Below are 19,455 nucleotides of genomic sequence, written 5' to 3'. Positions count from 1 at the left end.
GCCCAGGCTGCGGTCTGCTGCCTGCAGCAGGGGGGAGCTCCAGGGAGGGTCCTTAAAGGGGCTCTGCTCCTCCTGCCAGCCTCAGGGCCAGCCCAGCCCCTGTTCCTCAGCTCCTCACCCAGCAGCAGCCTGGCTGCCCTCCCATCCCATGATCCTCTCCTGCACAGCAGACCAGCCTGGGGGAGTGAAGCCTCCCAGACAGTCCTGAGAGCAGCCAGATGCTGGTGACGCCTCCAGGCTGGAGTGAAGAGGAGGCCAGAGGAAGGAGGAGGAGCAAAAAGTGGCTGGGTGTCTCCATGACAGTGTTGCAGGCCCAGGCCCCTTTTCCCTTCCCAGCCGGCCTGGAGCAGGGAAAGGGTTGGTTCCAGAGAAGGGTGCTTTGGGTGACAGTCACAGAAGTCCAGGGTGAGCAGTGTGAGGTTGGAGCTTGAAACGTGTTCACTCTTCAGACTCAGGGTTCTCCTGGGGTGCCTGTGTGGCGGGTCTGGGGAGAGGGCGTGGGGCTCAGCACTCAGCCTTAGGTATTCCCGAACTTGTTCCTGAAATCCAGCACAGATGGGAGGCAGGAGAGAGAGAAGGGGTGCAGAGGAGGGTAGTGGAAAGCTTTTCCTCTGCTAAAGCTCTGCTCCAGGGGCTCCTGTTGGAGCTGGGTTTGGGGGTCTGCCTGATATTCCTGATATTTGTTCTCCCTGGGGGCCCTGGGGTGGGGGTGTCAGAGGGCAGGAAGGGGACAGGCAGTGAATGGAGACGGGATGCCACAGCCCGGCGGAGCAGGCCAGTGACTTCGAGGTCAGTTGTGTTTGCAGGAGTGAGATGCACAAGGAGCTGCCCAGTCTTTGGCCCCTCAATGCTTGTTTGGCTGCAAAACACCTGCAGCCTTTGGGTCCCCACAACTGGCCCCCAAGCGGTGGACCCCATGAGGGTCCTGCCAGGCATTTCTCTTCCAGTCTCTCCCTGAGCTCAGGCCTCCTCCTCTCCTGGTCCCACTCTTCTCCTGACAAAACCTGTGACTGAGCTCAGAAGAGCAGAATGTGTGCACTGGGGAGGGGCTGGGCAAGGAAGAGAAATCCAAATGGGACTGAGCCAGAGGGAATTGGCAACGCCTACATCTTCCCCTTGGGTGATCACACAGGTGCAGGTAAAAAGCAAATGAGCTACATACTTAGGATGTGCAGAGTTTTTGGTACATAAATTATAATTCTGAATCCAGGCTGGCCTTGAACTCACGATCCTCCTGCCTCAGACTTCTGAGTGCTGGGATTATAGACTGTGTCCAGCTTAACTCAATATTTTTAAAAAAGGACCTGGTGTGTGTGTGGGGGGGTGGTCAGGACAACCTCTTTTTTTTTTTTTTTTTTTGGTACCGGGGATCGAACTCAGGTCCTTCCGCTTGCAAGGCAGGTGGCAGAACCACTGAGCTAGATCCCCGGCCCAACAACCTCTTTTTTTGTTGAGCCTCACCTTTTCCACTACCTTGGTACTCTGAGCAGGCTGACCACCATCCAGGCTGACGCCCCCCTCCTTCCTGGATGCTCCACCCCTCCCAGCTGAGCAGCTCACCCGATGGCTGTCCTCCCTGGTTTGGGACTGAGAATAAACTTCTTCCCTACCCACAGTCTATCTTGCTGTCTGCTCTCCCAGACCTCCAGGCAGGTAACACCGGAGCCTCCTCATTCCTCCCTGCCTCCTGCCTGGGTACAACCACAAATCCTTCTCCCTGCTTCCTTTCTCTTCCTCCAGTCTCCCTGTCCCCTGTGGCCAGGTCCACATTCTCCAGGTTAAAGTCCATGGGGCTTCTCTCCACCCTGCAGGTGCTGGCTGGTGAAGCCAGGTAAGGGTCCAGGTGAAGGCGGGGTAACAGTACCTTTAGAGCATGGGGCTTCCCACTTTACTGATGTGGAAACCAGGTCATGAGCTGGTTATAAGAAGGAAGCAGGACAGCCCAATGGATTCACAGGCATCTCTGCAGAATCTGGCTCTTGCCTCTTCCCTCCACCACACTAGGAACTCCCTGATCATATTTTACTACATCAAACCTCTAGGCCTTTGCACACACCACTGCCTCTGCTGGGCTTGACTTTCTCTACCTCAGTCCAGTGACTCCTACTCACATCTCCAAGCTCAGGTCAAGTGTCTGAAACACCTTCCTTGACACCAGAAACCGTCCTGTTCTCCTTTGTCCCTAGATGACACTGGGTATCTCCCAGTGACTTCCAGATGGGGACAAGCCATCTTCTATCCTGTCTTTCCATTGAAGAGCTGTGGACCCCAGAAGCCACGATTCATGCCAGGGTTGAAATGTTCGGTTACCATTACTGCCAGGAAGTCTTTTCTGTGCTTCAGCATCCTCATCAATAAACTGGGGATCATAATACAGGAAGCACCCTAGATTGTCCATCTGGCAGCCCTGTGTGCCCCACCCTCAGCCTGCATCCCATCGCACCTCCACCTAGCACTTCAGCCAGCCCAAGCCAGGCAGCGTGTGTCCTGCATTCGTGAAAATGACTCAGGGCAGCACGTTTGCCCTCTCTGGTTTGAGCCCAATTTCCTGGTGATTGTTTGGCACACATATAAACTGTAAGGCTGATGCATCCTGGTCACCCCTCAGCTTAACGTCATTTCCTTAATATCACCCACCCCACCCACATACATTCACTTCCTGAATCAGAAACACCTACCTTGGTGTGGTGGCGCATACCTGTAATCCCAGCACTTGGGAGGCTGAGGCAGGAGGACCACTGTGAGTTAAGGCAGCCTGAAGTACATAGCAAGTCCTTGTCTCAAAAAAACCCCCAAAAAACAAAAAAAGAAGAAAAAACACACAAAAAAGAAGAAATAAAAACAAAAGCCACTTGAAGAATAAACCAGAAATTGGTAGATGAGAATAGGGTGGACCCAGCAGTTTTACTTTTTGTACACTGTAACTTTCATAAATGTGAACATCTCACATCCAAAAAACAAAAGTAAGCCAAACTGGGGAGAGAGAGCATTCATTCCTTATTAAAATTGATGAAATAACCACGGAGTAGAGAATTACTTCAAGTTACTTCCAGACACTGTACTCTGACAATACATCCAGAATGCACCCAATATTAAAATTGTTATTTTGAAGCTTACAAGTATTGTAGGACATAGCGAGTAAACACACCAGTAAAAGACATATAAAGTTTGTTTGTTTTGGTACCAGGGATTGAACTGGGATCCTTCCCCTTGCAAGCCAGGCGGAACCACTGAGCTAAATCCCCGGTCCCTAAATTTGGTTTTTTTTTAAGATTAGCCCCTTAGGCTGGGATTTAGCTCAGTGGTTTCGCCGCCTGCTGCACAAGCGCAAGGACCCGAGTTCAATCCCTGGTACCAAAAAAAAAAAAAAAAAAGATTAGCCCCTTTAGCCAGGCATAGTGGTACATGACTATAACCCCACTACTTGGGAGGCTGAGGCAGGTGGGTTGCCACAAGTTCAACATCACTCTGGGCTACAATATTGAGTTTAAGACCAATCTACACTTCAAAGTGAGACCCCGTCTTAAAAAAAAAAATCAGTTTCTTGTAGTTTCCCTTGGGGCCACAGTTGGTAGCACAGACTGTGTGGCCACATGTTCAGCCCTGAAGGTCCCCAGGGCAGGGGAGGGGCAGCCCCAGCCCCACATTCAGCCCGGTGGGGGTGGATGAAATGACATTTCATGGGTTGACCACTGATTCCCAGTGTCACCCAGCCCTGGGCAGGTCTTGGGGATCACTACAATCCCAGGGGCCCCCATCGTTCCCTGGCTTTGGATAACACACCTGGATCCCTGGCATCTATAATAGAGACCCATCTTTGTATAAGCCTCACAAGGCGGCACCAGTAGGAGCACCTCTTCCTGGCTCACGAGCCAGGCTTCAGCCTCACTGGGTCTTCCAATGGCAGCACTGGAAAGGGCTTTGGGGTAAGTTCAGAACTGCACAATGCCCAGGGGACCATCCCAGAGCCCTTCTCTGCTCCCAGGCTGTCACCAGAGCATCTACTCCTGAAGTCATTTGAACCCTGGACTGTTTCTCTTTGGAAGACTCAGAATTTTTTTTAGTGGTGATAGGATCTCACTATGTAGCCCAGGCTGGCCTCAAACTCATGGTGATCTTCCTGCCTCAGCCTCCCAAGTGCTGGGTTCACAGGCATGTGGCATCACGCCTGGCTATAACTTGGAATGCTTGTGTGGATGTCAACTTAGTGAGGAGCCTGAGAACCTATGGCTGAGGGTGTCGGGGTGCACACCCTCAGCCCCACCCCAGCGCTCTTCAGTCAGAGGTTGCACTTTAACAAGACTCCCGGATGCCACGTGTCTACACACAAGTTCTTGAAGCCCCCCTGGACACGTGCCGCTCCCCGAGGGACATGTGGGGACAATGACCTCGGCCACTCCACCTCCAGGGACAAGGTCTTGTTCTCAGTGACCTGTGCTATTCAGGCAAAGCCCACTTCTTGTCTGCTGGGGAAAAACTCCAGGGCAAAGAGGTGACAAAGGGGGCCAGGGATTTAGCTCAGTGGTTCCACCACCTGCCTCACAAGCACAAGGTCCCAAGTTCGATTCCCAGTACCAAAAAAAAAGAGGTGACAAAGGACTCCTGTGTCACTTTATCCTTTTCTACTTTATTACTTCAAATTAACAACCACAATAAAGCTCAAAAAAGTCCAATATTTACACAGGAAAAAAGTACAAAATTCCCCCCAGAGTTCTTCAGTATTTTTTTTCAGTTTTTTAAATTACAAAGTAATAAAAAGCTTTTCTCTTTAATTAAAAAAAAAAAAAGAAAGGAGAAACAGAGGTAAATAAATTAGGAAATACACACATGGAGAAAACAAACAAAAATAAAATAAAAAAACAAAAAGACATGAACCAGGAAGGATGGAGAAATCCAACACTCAGCCCTGACCCCAGGCTCCTCCTGGGAAGGCAGGACCCGGAGAGGGGGGACCTCGGGTGACGGTCGAGACTGGAACTGATGACACATGGCCCGATGCTGCCTGGGAGCAACCTCCACGGATGTAGCCTAGGACCAGGAGTGGAAGATGGGGCCGCCACTGGCTGGCATTGGGTAGTGGTGGTGGCAGGACCCTCCGTGCCCTGAGGGATGTGGACGCTGTCCCCCATGCTTGTTAGGGGGAGGAGAACAGAAGCTTGGCCCGGCAGGTGAGGTGGGCACCCACTGTTCTGGGAGCACAGGTCACACATGGGCGCGAGGCATCATGGCCCTCGCCTCTCCACCCACTTGGGGTCTTCACGGAGAGGTGGACGAGGGACCTGGATGCTCCAGGGGACACTGGGAAAGCCCAACACAGAAAGTTGACTGCTGGCATCTCAGAGGCTGGGGCTGTGCGTGTCTGTCTGGTTGATTCCAAGATGCATGAAATCCAAGGTGCAGGAGACCTGCCTTCTGTGACCAAGCCACTCCCTAACATGAGCTCCTTGGACCACCTCCAACAGCTGCATCTCCAATGCCGAGAGGGTCCCCTCCTGCAGGTGGTGTATAACGCAGGACTCGGTGGCTGGGATGGGGCCATGCCATCCAGCTCCTGTGACCTGGTGTTGTCGGGGGAGCATTTGGCAGCCTGAAGGTGGGGGGCAGTGGGCATGGCAAAGGGGACCAGAATCTTCAGTGCTAAGGGCATCCCATCTTTTTGCCATTGGCAAAATAAATCGAAGAAATAAAATCCATCGTTGGTTTTGTGCTGGGTTTTTTCTCTTTGTTCATTTGAGTGGTTTTTTTTCTATCATTTTTTGTTTGTTTTTAAAAAAGAAAATACAGTGAAGACACTAGAAGGGGGAAGAAAGAAGACAGGTTAGGTGCCCAGCTGCCTGTGTCTACACATCTGCTGAGCCCTCTCCAGCTCCTACTTTCCTGTCCCTGAAACCATCATTCTCAGGGCTGCACCTGGCTGAGGGTCCAGTAGGTGCTCCACTTTCCTGCAAATCTACCTCCATCCTGTGGAATGGCCACTAAGTCATGCAGGGGCCGGCCCTGCATTAGTCCGGTTGCTGGGTCTGAGGTCTGAAGCAGCTAAGCACTGCTCTGTAACCTAGCTCTGTCTGTGGATGAATTTCTGCAAAGCGTCATGCTTATGGTGTCCTGAGGTGAGGCCGAGTCCCTTGAAGGGTAAACTACTGCCTGGTGAGACACACATTCCCAGGGAGCTCAGCCTCCCGCATCCACCCACACCCAAAGATGCCATCCACTGCCATCCTCCAGAGGGAGCTGCTACACACACTAGCTCTCCAGGGCTTGCAGGGGCCGTCTTGCCCCTTCCAGTAAGTGTGGCTCCCTTCCCAAGGATCTGTATGAACTAATGTGTTTTCCAGGGGCTGCAGCACAGCTCATGTCCCTGCTAGGACTAACTTCCCAGAACATTAAGGAAAGGGGCACAAGGGACAGACCCAAGGGCAGGAACAGGTTCTTCCAGCAGAAATTAACCTCTGCGGGGCCAGGATTGGGGCCAGGATTGGGGCCAGGATTGAGCCCAGGAAGCTTCAGCCCCAAACTGGGAAGGCTCCAAGGTTTTATGTTCCTGAGGACCCTTAGTTTTGGGGATACATGGTGTCACCTGCCACCTCTTCCACCACACACTGGTCTCCTCTGGGGCCATGGCTGTGTCCAGCACTCACCTAAGCAAACACTGGTCCGATGGTGGCTCTTCTCACTTTCCGAGGTGGTCAAATGGCACGCTTGTCTTTGGAGAGCAGGCGGAGAGATGGGGTACAGTAAACCTCAGGGCAAGTCCCTATACTGCTGGCAACCATGGGTTGGTAGGTCTCTCCCACCCTGCCAAGTCCCTCAAGCTGAGAGAAGGGGCATGGGATCCCAGAGACCCTAGGATGTCCCTGCTCTGGAGACAGCATCGTCCAGAGAGACGTGCTGCCAAAGGCAGCTCCCTCAGAGGCAGGAAGGGGGCAGGTCTCTGGCTTGACCAGGCAACCACAGGTCCCCCTTCCCAATCCCCTGGACCAAAAGGGCCCTCCTTGTAGGCAGGGCCACCAGATTGGCCCTCACCAATCCCTTGCTTGCTGACAGGGCCTGGGGACAATGGGGAACTTCCTGGCGGTAGGGGCTGGACCCCAGCTCTACCACTCACCAGGGCAAGTTTCATCTCTGAGCCTCAGTTTCTGCCTGTGCTTGGTGAAATGGGCTCAGAGACCCCAGGGGATTAAATGAGGCTGGGTCCTGGGCTGGGGGCTCCGTGTGTTGTGCTGCTCACCTGTGAGGCTGAGATTCGGGAGACCTCTTGCCGCCCAGTGAGGTCCGAGGATGAGACGTTGGCGGGTGCACCCCTGTGCAGCCTCATGCTCACCTTCCTCTCCCGGTCGACCCGAGAGATCGCTCTGGGAGAAGTATTGCCTGGAGGGAGGGCAAGGCGGGAGCACCCTCAGATGGGTACCCTCTGATTCTATGCCTCACTTACATGTTGTAATTTCCCCTTGGGAACAGCCCAGAGCCCCTGGCTGCTACTAACCAGCTTGCTGGATTCGGGAGGCTGGGGTAGAAGCCACAGGCTCGGCAGCACTGCGGAGCCGGTTGGCCGTGGCCCCCGTGGGTGGGCCTGGGGGCAGGGCTCGAGTGGCGGATCCTCGAAGCTGCCCCATCCTCTCCTCTCGCTCGTGCTCCCGTCGCTCCCGGTCCACATCCTCGGGGTTCCGGGCTGCACCCTGTAGGGACAGGAGAGGTGGCACTGGTCAGCTCAGAGGCCACGGTGTGCTGCCCCTTGGCCCCCTCACAGGACAGAGCAGGAATCCATGACCCAAGAGGGGCCAGAAGTAACGCTCGATCACAAAGTGGAACCAGATGAAACCACACGATACCCAGAGGGAGAGAAGGCAGTGTCTGAGGAGTGGCAGGAGTTCAGGCTTCCTACAGAGCTGGACAGGGGTGATAAGGTTGCTACGATGACCAAAGGAACCTTGGCCCTCCCAACCCAGCCTCCTCTATGTACCAATAGCCCTCAGGCGCCTGAGGCTTCCAAACCAGGCAGGGAAGGCAGTCAGATGTCCACCTAGCACAAAGGCAAGGGATGCCCAGAAAGGAAAGGACAGGCCCCAGGCGACAACACTAGGTGAAGGCAGGGCCAGGACCCAGGTCCCCTGGTGTTCAGCCAGGGGCTCTTTTCACCAGAGGGCCATCCATGCCCTGCTCCCAGACCTGTCCACAACTCCTGGCAGGTGCCATGGGGCCACAGCCAGGAGGCCCAGGGGACCCACAGAGATGCTGCCCGTCGTGAGACAGTAGCTCTGGGGGCCAGGGAAGGAGCTGGACTGGATGCTCCATAGAGAAAAGAGGCCCAGAAGGAAAGGCTGGAGACCAGAGTCCTGTGCCCCAGGCCCTGCCCTCTAGCTGCTGCCGCCCCCTGCAGGAAGAAGTGAGAAGCCCAGAGGAACATGGCTGGGAGCAGTGCCTGGTGGTTACCTAGTCGGTCCTGGGGCCGTCCACAGGGAAGGGCAGGGGGCTGGCATGAGGGGGGCCGCATCTGTGGAGGAGAGAGCTGTGGGCTGAGTTGGAGGCCCACTCATGGGCATAGGGCACGGGCACCTACCTGGCACCCCATCTTTCCCAGGGACCTGGCTGAGAAGGCTCTTTCGCCTAGGGAAACAGAGTGGGCCTGAACTCCTGGGGGAAGTAGCTAGTATCACAACGATCCCTGATGCCTTGTGAGGAACCAACCCAGGTCAGTCACATTCCCACGGGCAATCTGCTGGCACTGCTGACCCTCTGACCCCCTTCCTGAGGCATCCTAAGGCGGCCTGGAGTCTGCAGCCTCCAGCCCTCACCCTGGGCTCCACTACTCAGTTGCTGGCTACAGAGACTCAGCCAGAGCAACAGTCCAACTCGAGAAACAAAGAGTGACAATACTCATTCTGCAGGGCAGGGCCAACGCCATCCCCTGGTTGGAAAAACTAAGGCTTGGTGAGGCTATGTGATCCCCTCAGAAGTGCAGTGATAAGAAGCCAGTAGCTGTATGGGTGGCTGAAAGCTGGCCCCTGGCTATCCCAGCAGGCTCGGGCTGATGCCAGCCCCCAGGACAGGAGGAACACCGTGACCCTCTGTGTATCCATTCACCTAAGCAACGCCTCGACAAAGGCACACCAGGGAGTTTTTTTTTTTTTCGGTCTTTACTTGCCCATAAGAAAACACAAAAGATCAACATCAAAGTCATCCAAGCATTCAGCCTTGTTGTGTGGACTCCATCCTTGGTTGTATGCAATTTGCTCCTGGCCAGATGGTCGGACTTCAGAACACAGGGTACTGTGTACCAGAGTGGCATCCCAGTGTCAGGTATCTGGGGATCCTGGTGCCCTGATGGTGATGCTGAACAACATGGGAAGCTACTTCAAGGTCAAAGGCAAGATCCTTCCCATGGGAGAGTCCAGGCCCATAGAGCCCAGCATGAAGTCCTGTCTGTTGGCGTGGCTTCCTGCAGAGTGAGTGGGGGCCTGGCTGCAGAAAGTCCCCATGGCGTGTTCTGTATGTACTCCAGTCAAGGGGCTCCTGGAAGTGGTCCGGCTCACCTTGGTGGTGACAGGGTCAGCAGCTAGTAGAGGGCCTCTGCTCAGCTTCACTCCAGAGCTTGCTCCAAGGAGACCCTAGGAAGTGGATCGGAGCCCCAGCAACAGTGGGGAGGGTGTGCCTGGCCTGGCTTGAAAGATCTTGTTGGCTGGACAGTCCTGTGAGGGATGCTGTAACGGAGGCTCTGGGATGACAGAAACATGCCCAACGGGCTGCCTAGCCACTGTGAACTTGAAACAAGGCGATAGTGACTGAAAAACTACATTTTTAATTTTGATTAAATTTTATTAATTAAAATTAGCCTATCATAGCGGAGGCACAAGTCTCAGCAAACACAAACCCTCTCTGGAGCCGTGATGGGTTGAAGTGGGAAACCCTGCCCAGAACTGGACTCGGATTCCCAGGCCCTTGACCACACGAGACGCTGAAGACGCCCACTGCTAATCTCCCACCTCACGTCTGGAGAGAAAGGAAACAGAGGCCTCTCCCCAAGGCCCCTGGTGTGTGAGACCACATTCCCCGCCTGACCTCTGTCTGCCACCTTGGAGGACAGGACCAGGCCACTGTCCAGGACCCAGAGAGAAGAGGAGCTCAAGACCAGTGTGTGCTTGGGACACCCGAGGACAAAGGCTCGGTCCTCAGTGCCTGGAGGAGCAGGTCAGGGCCACGCTGTGAAAGGAGGCACAGCAGGACGGGATGCGGGGACATTTAATGAGATCAGTTCAATACAGAGGCTGCCGATGGTCCTGCAGTCCACGCTCACTAGGCCCTTCCTGGCAGGGGCCATTATCCCTTCTTCAGGCTTGTTCTGGCCCTTGGGCAGCTGGTTCATTCCTAAGAATCCCACGCAGGGCCTCTTCTGTCATACCCTCTTCAGTGCACGGCTACCTCTCTCGAACAGCTTGTCACTCCCACCATCCCAAACAAACGATGCCCTATCAGGCCTGGCCCGGGTGGGCTCGGGTACATCAGATGACGTCAGAACTGGGGGCCTGGAGTCCAGACCACAGGCCAGTAGTTTTGTGGTGGTAGCTCCTCCACCTCCTCCACAGGGCCATCTGGGGAACCTTGGGTGCCCAGGAGCGCCGGGCACCTGGGAGTGACAGAGAGTACAGCTGAGGTTCAGCCTTTGCACTCACTAGCCGAGTGGCAAATCTTGGAAGGGCCAGGACTTGGAGGGTCCTTACCAGTATGTGGGTGAGCACGAGGGCCCGGCACAGGGCCAGGGATGGGGGCAGGGTGGTACAATAGCTTCGCTGTCTCGGGGCTGAGCCTGGCTCGAAGAAGCCCCCTTTTTCCAGAAGAGATGTGAAAGAAGACATAGGATTTCACGGACTCCAGAGCTCCAGGTATGGCTGGCGAATGCTTCTCCCCACCCCACCCCCAGGATCCTTAAAAGAGGGAGACAGAACGACTGCCTAGCAAGACCCAGGGTCCTAGGACCAGGAGGAAAGAAAACACTCTGCATGGGTCCAGGCTGGCCCCAGGGGACTCGCAGGAGAAGGCAGCCACCTGGGACGTGAAGGACAAGAGGAGCAGGAGGATGGTGCAGGCAGCCAGCAGGGCAGCGGGTGGGCCTGCCAGTGATAGCCATGTCTTGCTGGCTGCCCTGCTGCGGCAGGAGAGCAGACGCTCTGGGACCCCAATGAGGTCACTTGCGCTGTCCCGCTCATACTTCCCATTGGCTGGGAGCCCCGCCCACCACTGGGTCACGCTTGCCCTGTGAGTCAGGGCCTGCCCCTTCCAGTCCCCCAAGCCCGCCTCGGCCTTCAGGTGACTCACAAATTTGAGCATGTTCCAGTCGAAGACGTAGTCATAGGAGAAGCCCTGCCGGTGGAAGAGGTTGCGGAAGAGCTGGCGCAGGTAGGAGTAGTCGGGCTTGTCATCGAACCGCAGGGAGCGGCAGAAGTTGAGGTATGTTGAGAACTCAGCTGGTGGGGGGCGTCACACGGGACGGAAGAGCCACAGTGAGGGCCATGCTCTGAGGGGCCCCAGCAGCCATCACTGCCCTGGCCACCCACTGTCCCAATAGATACTTTCAACCCGAGAAGGGCACAATGAAGAGAGCAGCAGCCCACCTAAGAGCAGGACCCCAAAGTCACGGCTCCTTGCCTGCCCCCACCAAGCATTCTGGGGTCATGGAGACGGGAGCAACAGGTGTTCAAGGGCCCAGCAGTGAATGTGACCACTACATGACCCCAGCAATACGAAGAGGACTTCCCTTCCCCCCTCCGCCCACTCAGGCCTAGAAAGGGCCCTTGGGAGTTGGGCATGGGCTGGGGACACGGTGGGTACACCAGGCTACACAGCAGCAGAGCGAGATGACTAGTGCTCTCTGGGACTGGGTGGCCCTGACTTGCCCTCAGTCGGAGGAAGCCTCCCTGAGCGCTCACTACTCACAGGGGTAGCCTTTGCAGAGGACCTCGATGGGCGTGGACATCTTCTTCTCACTAATCCGCTCATACTTCTGGCGCTTGGTGGCTGCTTTGAGGCCCTGCCAGGGCAGGGAGCCCAGGTTGAAATACATGAGCACGTAGCCCAGGCTCTCCAGGTCGTCACGACGGCTTTGCTCTGCAGAGGCGGGGGGAGGTGAGCGGCAGGGTCCCCCGTGCCCCTTGGTTCACAGCAACCCTGTTCCACCCAGCTCTCCTGCCACAGAGGAGGGCCTGAGGCAGGGCTTTCTCAGCTCCACCTGGGCCCCGTTTCTCCAGCCCAGCCGCTACATCATTCAATAACTATGAGTGGGCACCGCTGCCCCCTCGCCTGGCCCAGCGCACTGCAAGGGCACAAGCTGTGGCATGAGATGCACCCAGGGTCAAATCCGGTTCCTGCACTAGCCAAAGTTCATGTTCTTAAGCTGCCTGGGTTAAACCTCTGGACCTGCATTTCCTGATGGTACAAAATGGAACTGTCACCCACTCAACAGAGCCCATGAAGGGGGCTGGCATCCGCAGCTCGATGAAGGGGGAGATAGGAACTGTCTCATGGAGGCCCTCCACAATGTTCCCAGGAGCCCAGCATGGTGGCACATGCCTGAAATCCCAGCACTGAGGAGGCTGAGGCAAAAGGAGCGCCCTTGAGTTTGAAGCCAGCCTGGGCTACACAGTGAGTTCAATGCCAGCCTGAATGACATAGTGAGACCCTGTCCCCAAAAAACCAAAATAAATAAAACAGAAACCAAAAGCCAAGTCCCCAGGAGCCTCCAGCCAAGCTGGAGGTGGGTCCAGCCAGCAGCCCAAGAGCATACTCACCGATCCCCAGGTGGGTGTTGATGGAGGCATAGCGGGCAGTGCCGGTCAGGTTCTTGTTTTCCCGGTAGGGGATGTGCTGGTGGGTGCGGGCGTCCCGGTACTTCTTGGCCAGGCCAAAGTCGATGATGTATACTAGGTTGCCTTTCTTTCCCAGGCCCATGAGGAAGTTGTCGGGCTTGACGTCTCGGTGGATGAAGTTCTTGGAGTGGATATACTCAATGCGGCTGATCTGGGGGTGGGGGACAGCAAGTCTCTTAGCAAGTCTCTTAGCAAGGGCTCAACAGAGGGGCCTTCACCACAGTGAGCTGGGCACAGGGCTGTGGCTCCAGAGATGGCCAATGACACATGGTCCCTGCCCTGGCCAGAGAGAAAGATCTGTCCTCAACCATGGATGACGATTCCAAGGGACAGGTCAGGGAAGGCTTCCTGGAGGAAGTGATGTTAGGATGCGCTCTGAAGGACAGGTTTACAAAACATGTTGTGAGACAGAGCAGGAGATGAAGGAGAGAAGTTAACACCAGACCCGGAAGTGAGGATGCAGCAACGAGACAGCCCAGCAGAAACCTGAGGTGCGGTTCTACCCCACAGAACCCAGGGTGCCAGGAGCACAGTGAGCAGGGCAGAGAGCCTGAGGGCAGGAAGCACTGAGCCTAAATTCAGTAGGGGCAGGAGGAGCACAAATGAAAGAACTCATTGCCTAGCTCTAAAGGACACTAAAGTCACCCTTTTTGCCTTTCTTCCCTTTAAGGGATTTGTTTTGTTTTAAAAACCTTTCTTTTCTCTTTAAGGGATTTTTTGAAGCTCAAATTAACATCTATGCACATGAAGCAGTCCTCAGGCAGGTCAGGCAGGCTCTGGGGCCTGGGCTTCAGGCTGGCCGAGAACCTCCAGGGGGGCTTTTGTGAGTTTCACCACCAGACTCTGACAACCCCTCTCCAAGCACAATGCACACCTGGCCTCAACCTGCAAGCTGTGTGCAGACTTCGCAGGTCAGCTGCAGACCAGATCATAGCGATATTGGCACATTTCACATCAGGCCCCAAACTGTATCATTTTACATAAGAAATGTATCATTTTATTTATACGCATACACACTTTTTCTTTTTTGGCAGTGCTGGGGATCAAATCCAGGGCCTCAAATATGCTAGACAAGTACTCCACCTCTGAGCTACTGTCCCAGCCCTAGTTACAAATTTTTAAAAAGCTTTCCTTATAGTCACCCTAATACCTGCTCTGGCCTAGGCACTGCCTAGCATCCCTCATAATCCCTATGACTGGCAAAGGGGGGACTCACCCCAGGTGACTGAACTTCAGGGAGGCTTAGTAACCCAGCCCTCACAGGAAGACAGAGTCCCAGGCCCTATCTCAGGAGCCTGACTTGGCAGGCTGGAGCCAGGCCTGGAATCTGCATTGTAAACCAACACTCCGAAGACTGCTATGTCCTTGTCTCTGCCTCCTCCTCCAGCACCCTCAAGGCAAGAGGCAGGGCTGGTATCCTGTGCCCACTGGCATGCTGGGGAAACAGAGGCTGAGAGGGAAGCAGCCTGCCCAGCAGGTCAGAGCACCTGGCTGGATGTGGAGGTGGGGGACTCACCATCTGGTCGGCCAGGAGCAGCACCGTCTTGAGGCTGAACTTGCGGGAGCAGAAGTTGAAGAGGTCCTCCAGGCTGGGCCCCAGCAGCTCCATGACCATCACGTTGTAGTCGCCTTCAGCCCCACACCACTTGATGGACGGGATCCCCACTGGGGCCAGGAGAGAGGGTCTGTCAGGGCCCGTCTCCTCCAACCCCATCATCTGCATGGGCACAGCCCTGTCCCCTGCGTGCCCCTCCTGCCACATCTCCCCCAAACATCGGCATATTCACAGCCCTGCCCGCCTCCTCGCCTTACCTCCCCCCTGCATCATCTTGTAGAACTTGCTCTCAATGTGCAGCTGTGGGTGCTTTGTCTTCACACACTCTAGCTTGATGGCCACTTCCTCGCCAGAGGCGATGTTGGCACCTGCCAGGGGCGGAGAAAGCAAAGCACCACAGTCACCCTGCTCGTTGGGTGGTCCCCAGACTGCTGTTCCCCAGGCCTGGGGTCAGGTGCTCAGGGCCTCTGGGGGATGCTGGAATGGCAGGAGGGGATGCTGTGGGACACAGAGGGGAGGCAGGGGGAGCGCAGCAAATGGTTCCGGAGGGGAGGGAACAGGAGCAGGTGTCCAGGGAAGGATGGGAGATGCCCTGGGCTGACCAGTGAACCCTAATCCAACACAGCAAGAGAACCTGATGCCTGGGCGTGGTGGGGACAGAAAGGCTCAGAGACCATGCAAGGGACAGAACTGAATCCTGGAGAGGGCAAGCACAGGGGTGCACTGGGCTAAAGGGGCTGTGCAGGAGAGAAGCCCAGGGAGTGCACCCTGACAAGCCTGAGTACCGGTAAGCTCTGGAGGGACAGCCCAGGGCCACGTCCCACCATGCCCAGGTCAACACAGACATCTTCAGAGTCCGCCCCAGCATCTTCCCCGGGTCCCCTTCTCACTGGGGGGCTGTACAGGTGAGAAAACAGAACCAGGTGGGGTCAGCTAGTAATGGTGGGCTGGAGAGTGACCTCAGCTCAGCTGGCTTCCAGGTCGGGGTGTGAGGGTCCCACGTGCACCTCCACCTCTCCCCACCCCTTCCTGGGCTCTTACTGCAGCCTCGAGAGGTGGTGCTTAGGAAAACACCCTCACACACCCCAAGGCCCCGCTCAGCCTGGACCCACCGCAGGCCTCAGGAAGTCACAAGAAAGAGCAACTGAGGGGCCGGGGATCTAGCTCAGGGGTTCCGCTGTCTGCCTCACAAGTGCAAGGACCCGAGTTCAATCCCTGGCACCAAAAAGCAAAAAAGAAAACAAGAAAGAGCACCTGCGAAAATGGCACAGCGCCTCAGAAACGGCCAGTTTCAATGGGTGAGGTGACCTGGAGGCCAAGGGGCTACACTCAGGGGCAGGGGTTTCCCTCCCAGCACCAGGAGTGAACCAGCAAAGCATCACACAGGCAACCAAACAGAACAGCAACAGACACAGCACAGGAAGAACCCGGGGAGGATAAAGCTGGCACCTCCGGTCAAGGGTGAGACCAGCCAGGGAGTGTCCTTGGCACAACTGGCTCATACCACAACCAGGAGAAATGCCCTGTGGAGCCGGAAAAGTTCACATGGAAGGAAAGCAAAGTGCCTCCGGGCACAGCCTCTTTCACGCATCTGATAAAAGTCACAAATCCTTCACCAAGCAACTCCACTCCCAGGCTCAGGCCTTGGGGACGAGTGTACACCGGGAGAAAGGTCAAGGATGCTGTGTTAGTTACTTTCCTTGCTGCTGAGACAAAATACCTGACACCCAAGGTTAAGGGGGGAAGCTTTACTTAGCTCATAGTATGCAGAGGCTTTAGTCCACAATCAGCTGGCTCCAAGGCAGGGCAGCACGTGGCAGAGGGGAAACAGTTCATGGTACCCTCACGATAGCAATGCAACAAAGGGCCTTAACAGCGTCTTTCTGCCCCTTTTACCCCATCCAGACTACCAGATAAGGGTGGTGCCAAACCAACCACTCACACGTAGTTTCGCAATCACAGGCAACATCACACATTCCAGATGCAGTCACCTCCGGAAAAGACTGCATGAAGCTTTGGGGGACATCTGGACACAGCCACAACAGACGCACACAGGAACCAACACCCTAAAGGCCCAGCAGCAGCAGAGTGCCCAACAGTGATGTGATCACACAAGCGACCCGAGGGCAGTGAAGAGGGACAGATGATGGCTTCACACAGCAACCGGGCTACTCCCAGCTCCCCAACTCTGGGCAGCAGCGCTCCTCACAAGAGCCCTGCGGCAGAAGCAACCCAAGCAGGCACCAGCAGATGAAAGGAGGAACAGAATGTGGCCCATCCACAGGGTAGAATATTATTAACCCATTAAAAGGAATGAAGTGCTGATACATGCTACAACATGGATGACCTTTAGAAATGTTCTGTTCAGTGAAAGAAGCCAGACACCAAAGGACAAACAGTACAGGAAATGTCCCGCATAGGCAAATCCACTGAGACAGAAAGTACGTGAGTGGTTGTCAGGGGCTGGGGGCAGGGAAGTGGGGAATGGCTGCTTATTGGGTGGAAGCGTGCTTCTGGGGTGATGAAATGTTTTGGAACTAGATGGGGTGATGGTTGCACAACACTGCAGTAAAGGCCACTCAACAGTGCAATTTCCAATGCTTCATTTTGTTACAGGAACGTCACCTCATCTTTTTTAAAAGGGAGAGAAAGAAGCTGACAGGTTTGACTTAAGCACGCAATACTAACGACATAGTTTAGGGTATGAGCATGATAAAAACTTCAACCAAAGGAAGGATTTGTGTTGGGCAGGCCTGTAGTCCCAGCCCTGGGTGGAGGGGGGCCGAGACAAGAGGACTACAGAGAGTTCAAGGCCAGCTTGGGCTTTGTAGCCAGATCCTTTCTCAAAAACCTAAAACAAAACAAACAAAAAGGGGAAAAAATTGAAGATGTCAGCTGGGCCGGGCATGGTAGCATACACCTGTAATCCCAACACTCAGGAGGCTGAAGTAGGAGGATCGCTGCAAGTTCGATACCAGCCTGGGGTACATAGTGAGTTCAGCCTGGAATACATAGCAAGACTTTAACACACACACACACACACACACACACACGTATCAGCTGGTAAGTTACCTCTGCAAGGAGAAGGCAGAAGACAAGCATATATCCTCTTTCAGCTAAGTGGTGCCCAGGGAAAGGTCCCATGCAACCTTAGGGGAAGGGTTTTCATCCTTCAATACCCAGAAACCATTTAAAACCAACAATGAAAAAGCCCTCACCTCCATGATCAGACACCTGTACCTGGCCTGACCCTTGGCCAGAAGAACCCCTTCTGTGTGACAAAGCTCCAGAAAGCAGCCATGTGCATGATTCTGGTGACAGGCAAAGGGCTAACAGATAACCAGCTCCCCAACCAGGAGGAAGATGACACCAAGCAGGGCAAAGGGTGTCAACAATGCTAACCGGAGAAAGAGATCATTAATATGAATGGCTCACTCAGAGGAACGGATGCGCTACCTCCTTGTAAGAGAAGTGCAAATTAAAATGATCCCAGAAGACCATTTGTCAGCTAGGACTATCCAAAGCCCCACAAGGAGACAGAAGGCGGCTGCTGGCACCTAGCTGGCTTGGAAGGTGACCAGTACTCCCCACAGGAGGGTCACTGCCACCACCCAGCTCTGACCAGCAATGCCACAGCTGGGACTTCTGCCACCGTCCTTGCCCAATGCAAAACGAGGCCCAGACAAGGCCGTGCACTGTCTGCTGTTTGTAGCAGCCGCAGCTTGGAAAGGACCCAAATGTCCATCATCCGGGGACTGGTTAAAGGAAGAAAAGCCCATCCATGATACAGAACACAAAGGGGGAAGAACAAGGACACACTCACTGGGCAGAAGTGGAAGATCTCCAGATGCAGGAAGCGTAAAAGCGAAGCACAGAACATGGATTCTGGGCTCTCCTTAGTTTCACAACAAGGTGGGGAAATAAGTCGTGGTGTTCAGCTGCGTCTACGCAAAGAATACTGGGGGACCAGCCAAGCCTGGGTGGGGCTGGGGACGCCTCAGATACCTCACTCTGAGTCGCCACTATCTTTAGGGAGATGAAATTTACATACTCTGGCATTTATTCACTTCAAGCATACAACTCACTCAATGCATTCACGGAGCTGAGTGACCATCACACAATTGATTTTTGAATGTTTCCAACACCCTCGAACACCTATACTCATGACAACCACCACTGTACTTTCCGTCCATGGATCTGCCTATTCTGGACATCTTGCAGAATTACAACTATACGAGTCAGGGGCTCAGTGGTGCCTTGCCTGCTTAGCAAGTGCAAGGTCCTGAGTTCAATCTCCAGTACCAACAAAACAAAACAAAACAAAAACAAAAGGAAACTATTCAATATGTGATCTTTTGTAACCTGCTTTGTTCACATTAACACATTTTTGTGTTTTCATTTTTGGTTTTGTCTACGTATTTTAATTTTCAGCCACATAAAAGGGAAAGATAAATAGGAGACTAAATCTAATGAGCAATTATGTAGTGCAAACATGTACTAATAAAAATTTTTAAAATACAGTACAGGTGGCCTAGCAGAGTGCTTGGCACGAGATACCTGCTCCACAATGGGAGAGCTGTTGAGAGAGGACCAGCCTGGGCTTCAGAGACAAACGGATGGGAGGAATGGAGGGACAGGGGAGGGAGGGGCAGTGGCTGCCCATGTAGGCACAAAGGAGGCAGGAATAAGCAAGCCCGGGGGAAAAGGAGCCTCTCTCCAGGCTCCTGGCACAGAAACAGGATCATGTGGCCCTAACCCTAACCCACGGCACGTGCAAAGGCCTGGTGGAATAGGATGCTGCCAAATCTAAGTGGTTTGGTGTAGCCGAAGAAGATGGAGAAAGAGGTGGACAGGGCAAGATCTGAAGGGTCTCCAGTAGCCAGCCAAGATCCTGGCCTTCAGGCTGGGTGGTGGGGCCAAGGATGGGGGTGTGATCACAGGAGGCTCAAACTGGGCAGCACTGACATTCAGGGGCCAGAGAATTTCTTGTTGTGGGGCTGTCCTGGGCACTGTGAGGTATGTAGCAGACCCCTCATCTCTACG

At 54.6% G+C, this 19,455-nt stretch overlaps 1 protein-coding gene across 7 annotated transcripts in view; it reads right to left on the bottom strand.

Moving 5' to 3' along the window:
• Positions 1 to 4,607: 4,607 nt before the first annotated feature.
• The window catches only part of Csnk1e (casein kinase 1 epsilon), a 31,259-nt gene continuing 16,411 nt past the window's right edge, over positions 4,608 to 19,455 (bottom strand). For 2 of the 7 annotated variants that reach the window (XM_021258995.2, XM_013072565.3), the window contains exons 3-12: positions 14,670 to 14,780; positions 14,374 to 14,522; positions 12,780 to 13,008; positions 11,929 to 12,099; positions 11,311 to 11,459; positions 8,431 to 8,491; positions 7,484 to 7,676; positions 7,229 to 7,368; positions 6,639 to 6,703; positions 4,608 to 5,792 (exon numbers count right to left, since the gene is read on the bottom strand). In XM_021258995.2, the coding sequence (XP_021114654.2) occupies positions 6,687 to 6,703; positions 7,229 to 7,368; positions 7,484 to 7,676; positions 8,431 to 8,491; positions 11,311 to 11,459; positions 11,929 to 12,099; positions 12,780 to 13,008; positions 14,374 to 14,522; positions 14,670 to 14,780 (1,220 nt within the window). In that variant the 3' untranslated portion in view covers positions 4,608 to 5,792; positions 6,639 to 6,686. Of the gene's footprint in view, positions 5,793 to 6,638; positions 6,704 to 7,228; positions 7,369 to 7,483; positions 7,677 to 8,430; positions 8,492 to 9,792; positions 10,622 to 10,715; positions 10,820 to 10,920; positions 11,460 to 11,928; positions 12,100 to 12,779; positions 13,009 to 14,373; positions 14,523 to 14,669; positions 14,781 to 19,455 lie in introns of those variants that run through there. The other 5 variants (XM_087213890.1, XM_004845613.4, XM_004845614.4 and 2 more) reach the window with 4 other exon arrangements.

The sequence above is a fragment of the Heterocephalus glaber genome, unplaced genomic scaffold, assembly GCF_053883595.1.
Source record: "Heterocephalus glaber isolate CG9 unplaced genomic scaffold, H.glaber_assembly_v1.0 deba00001444, whole genome shotgun sequence".
In the NCBI taxonomy this organism is placed as follows: Eukaryota; Metazoa; Chordata; class Mammalia; order Rodentia; family Bathyergidae; genus Heterocephalus; species Heterocephalus glaber.
Note: the sequence above shows the minus strand (reverse complement) of the source record. Positions and strands in the feature narration are given on the sequence as shown.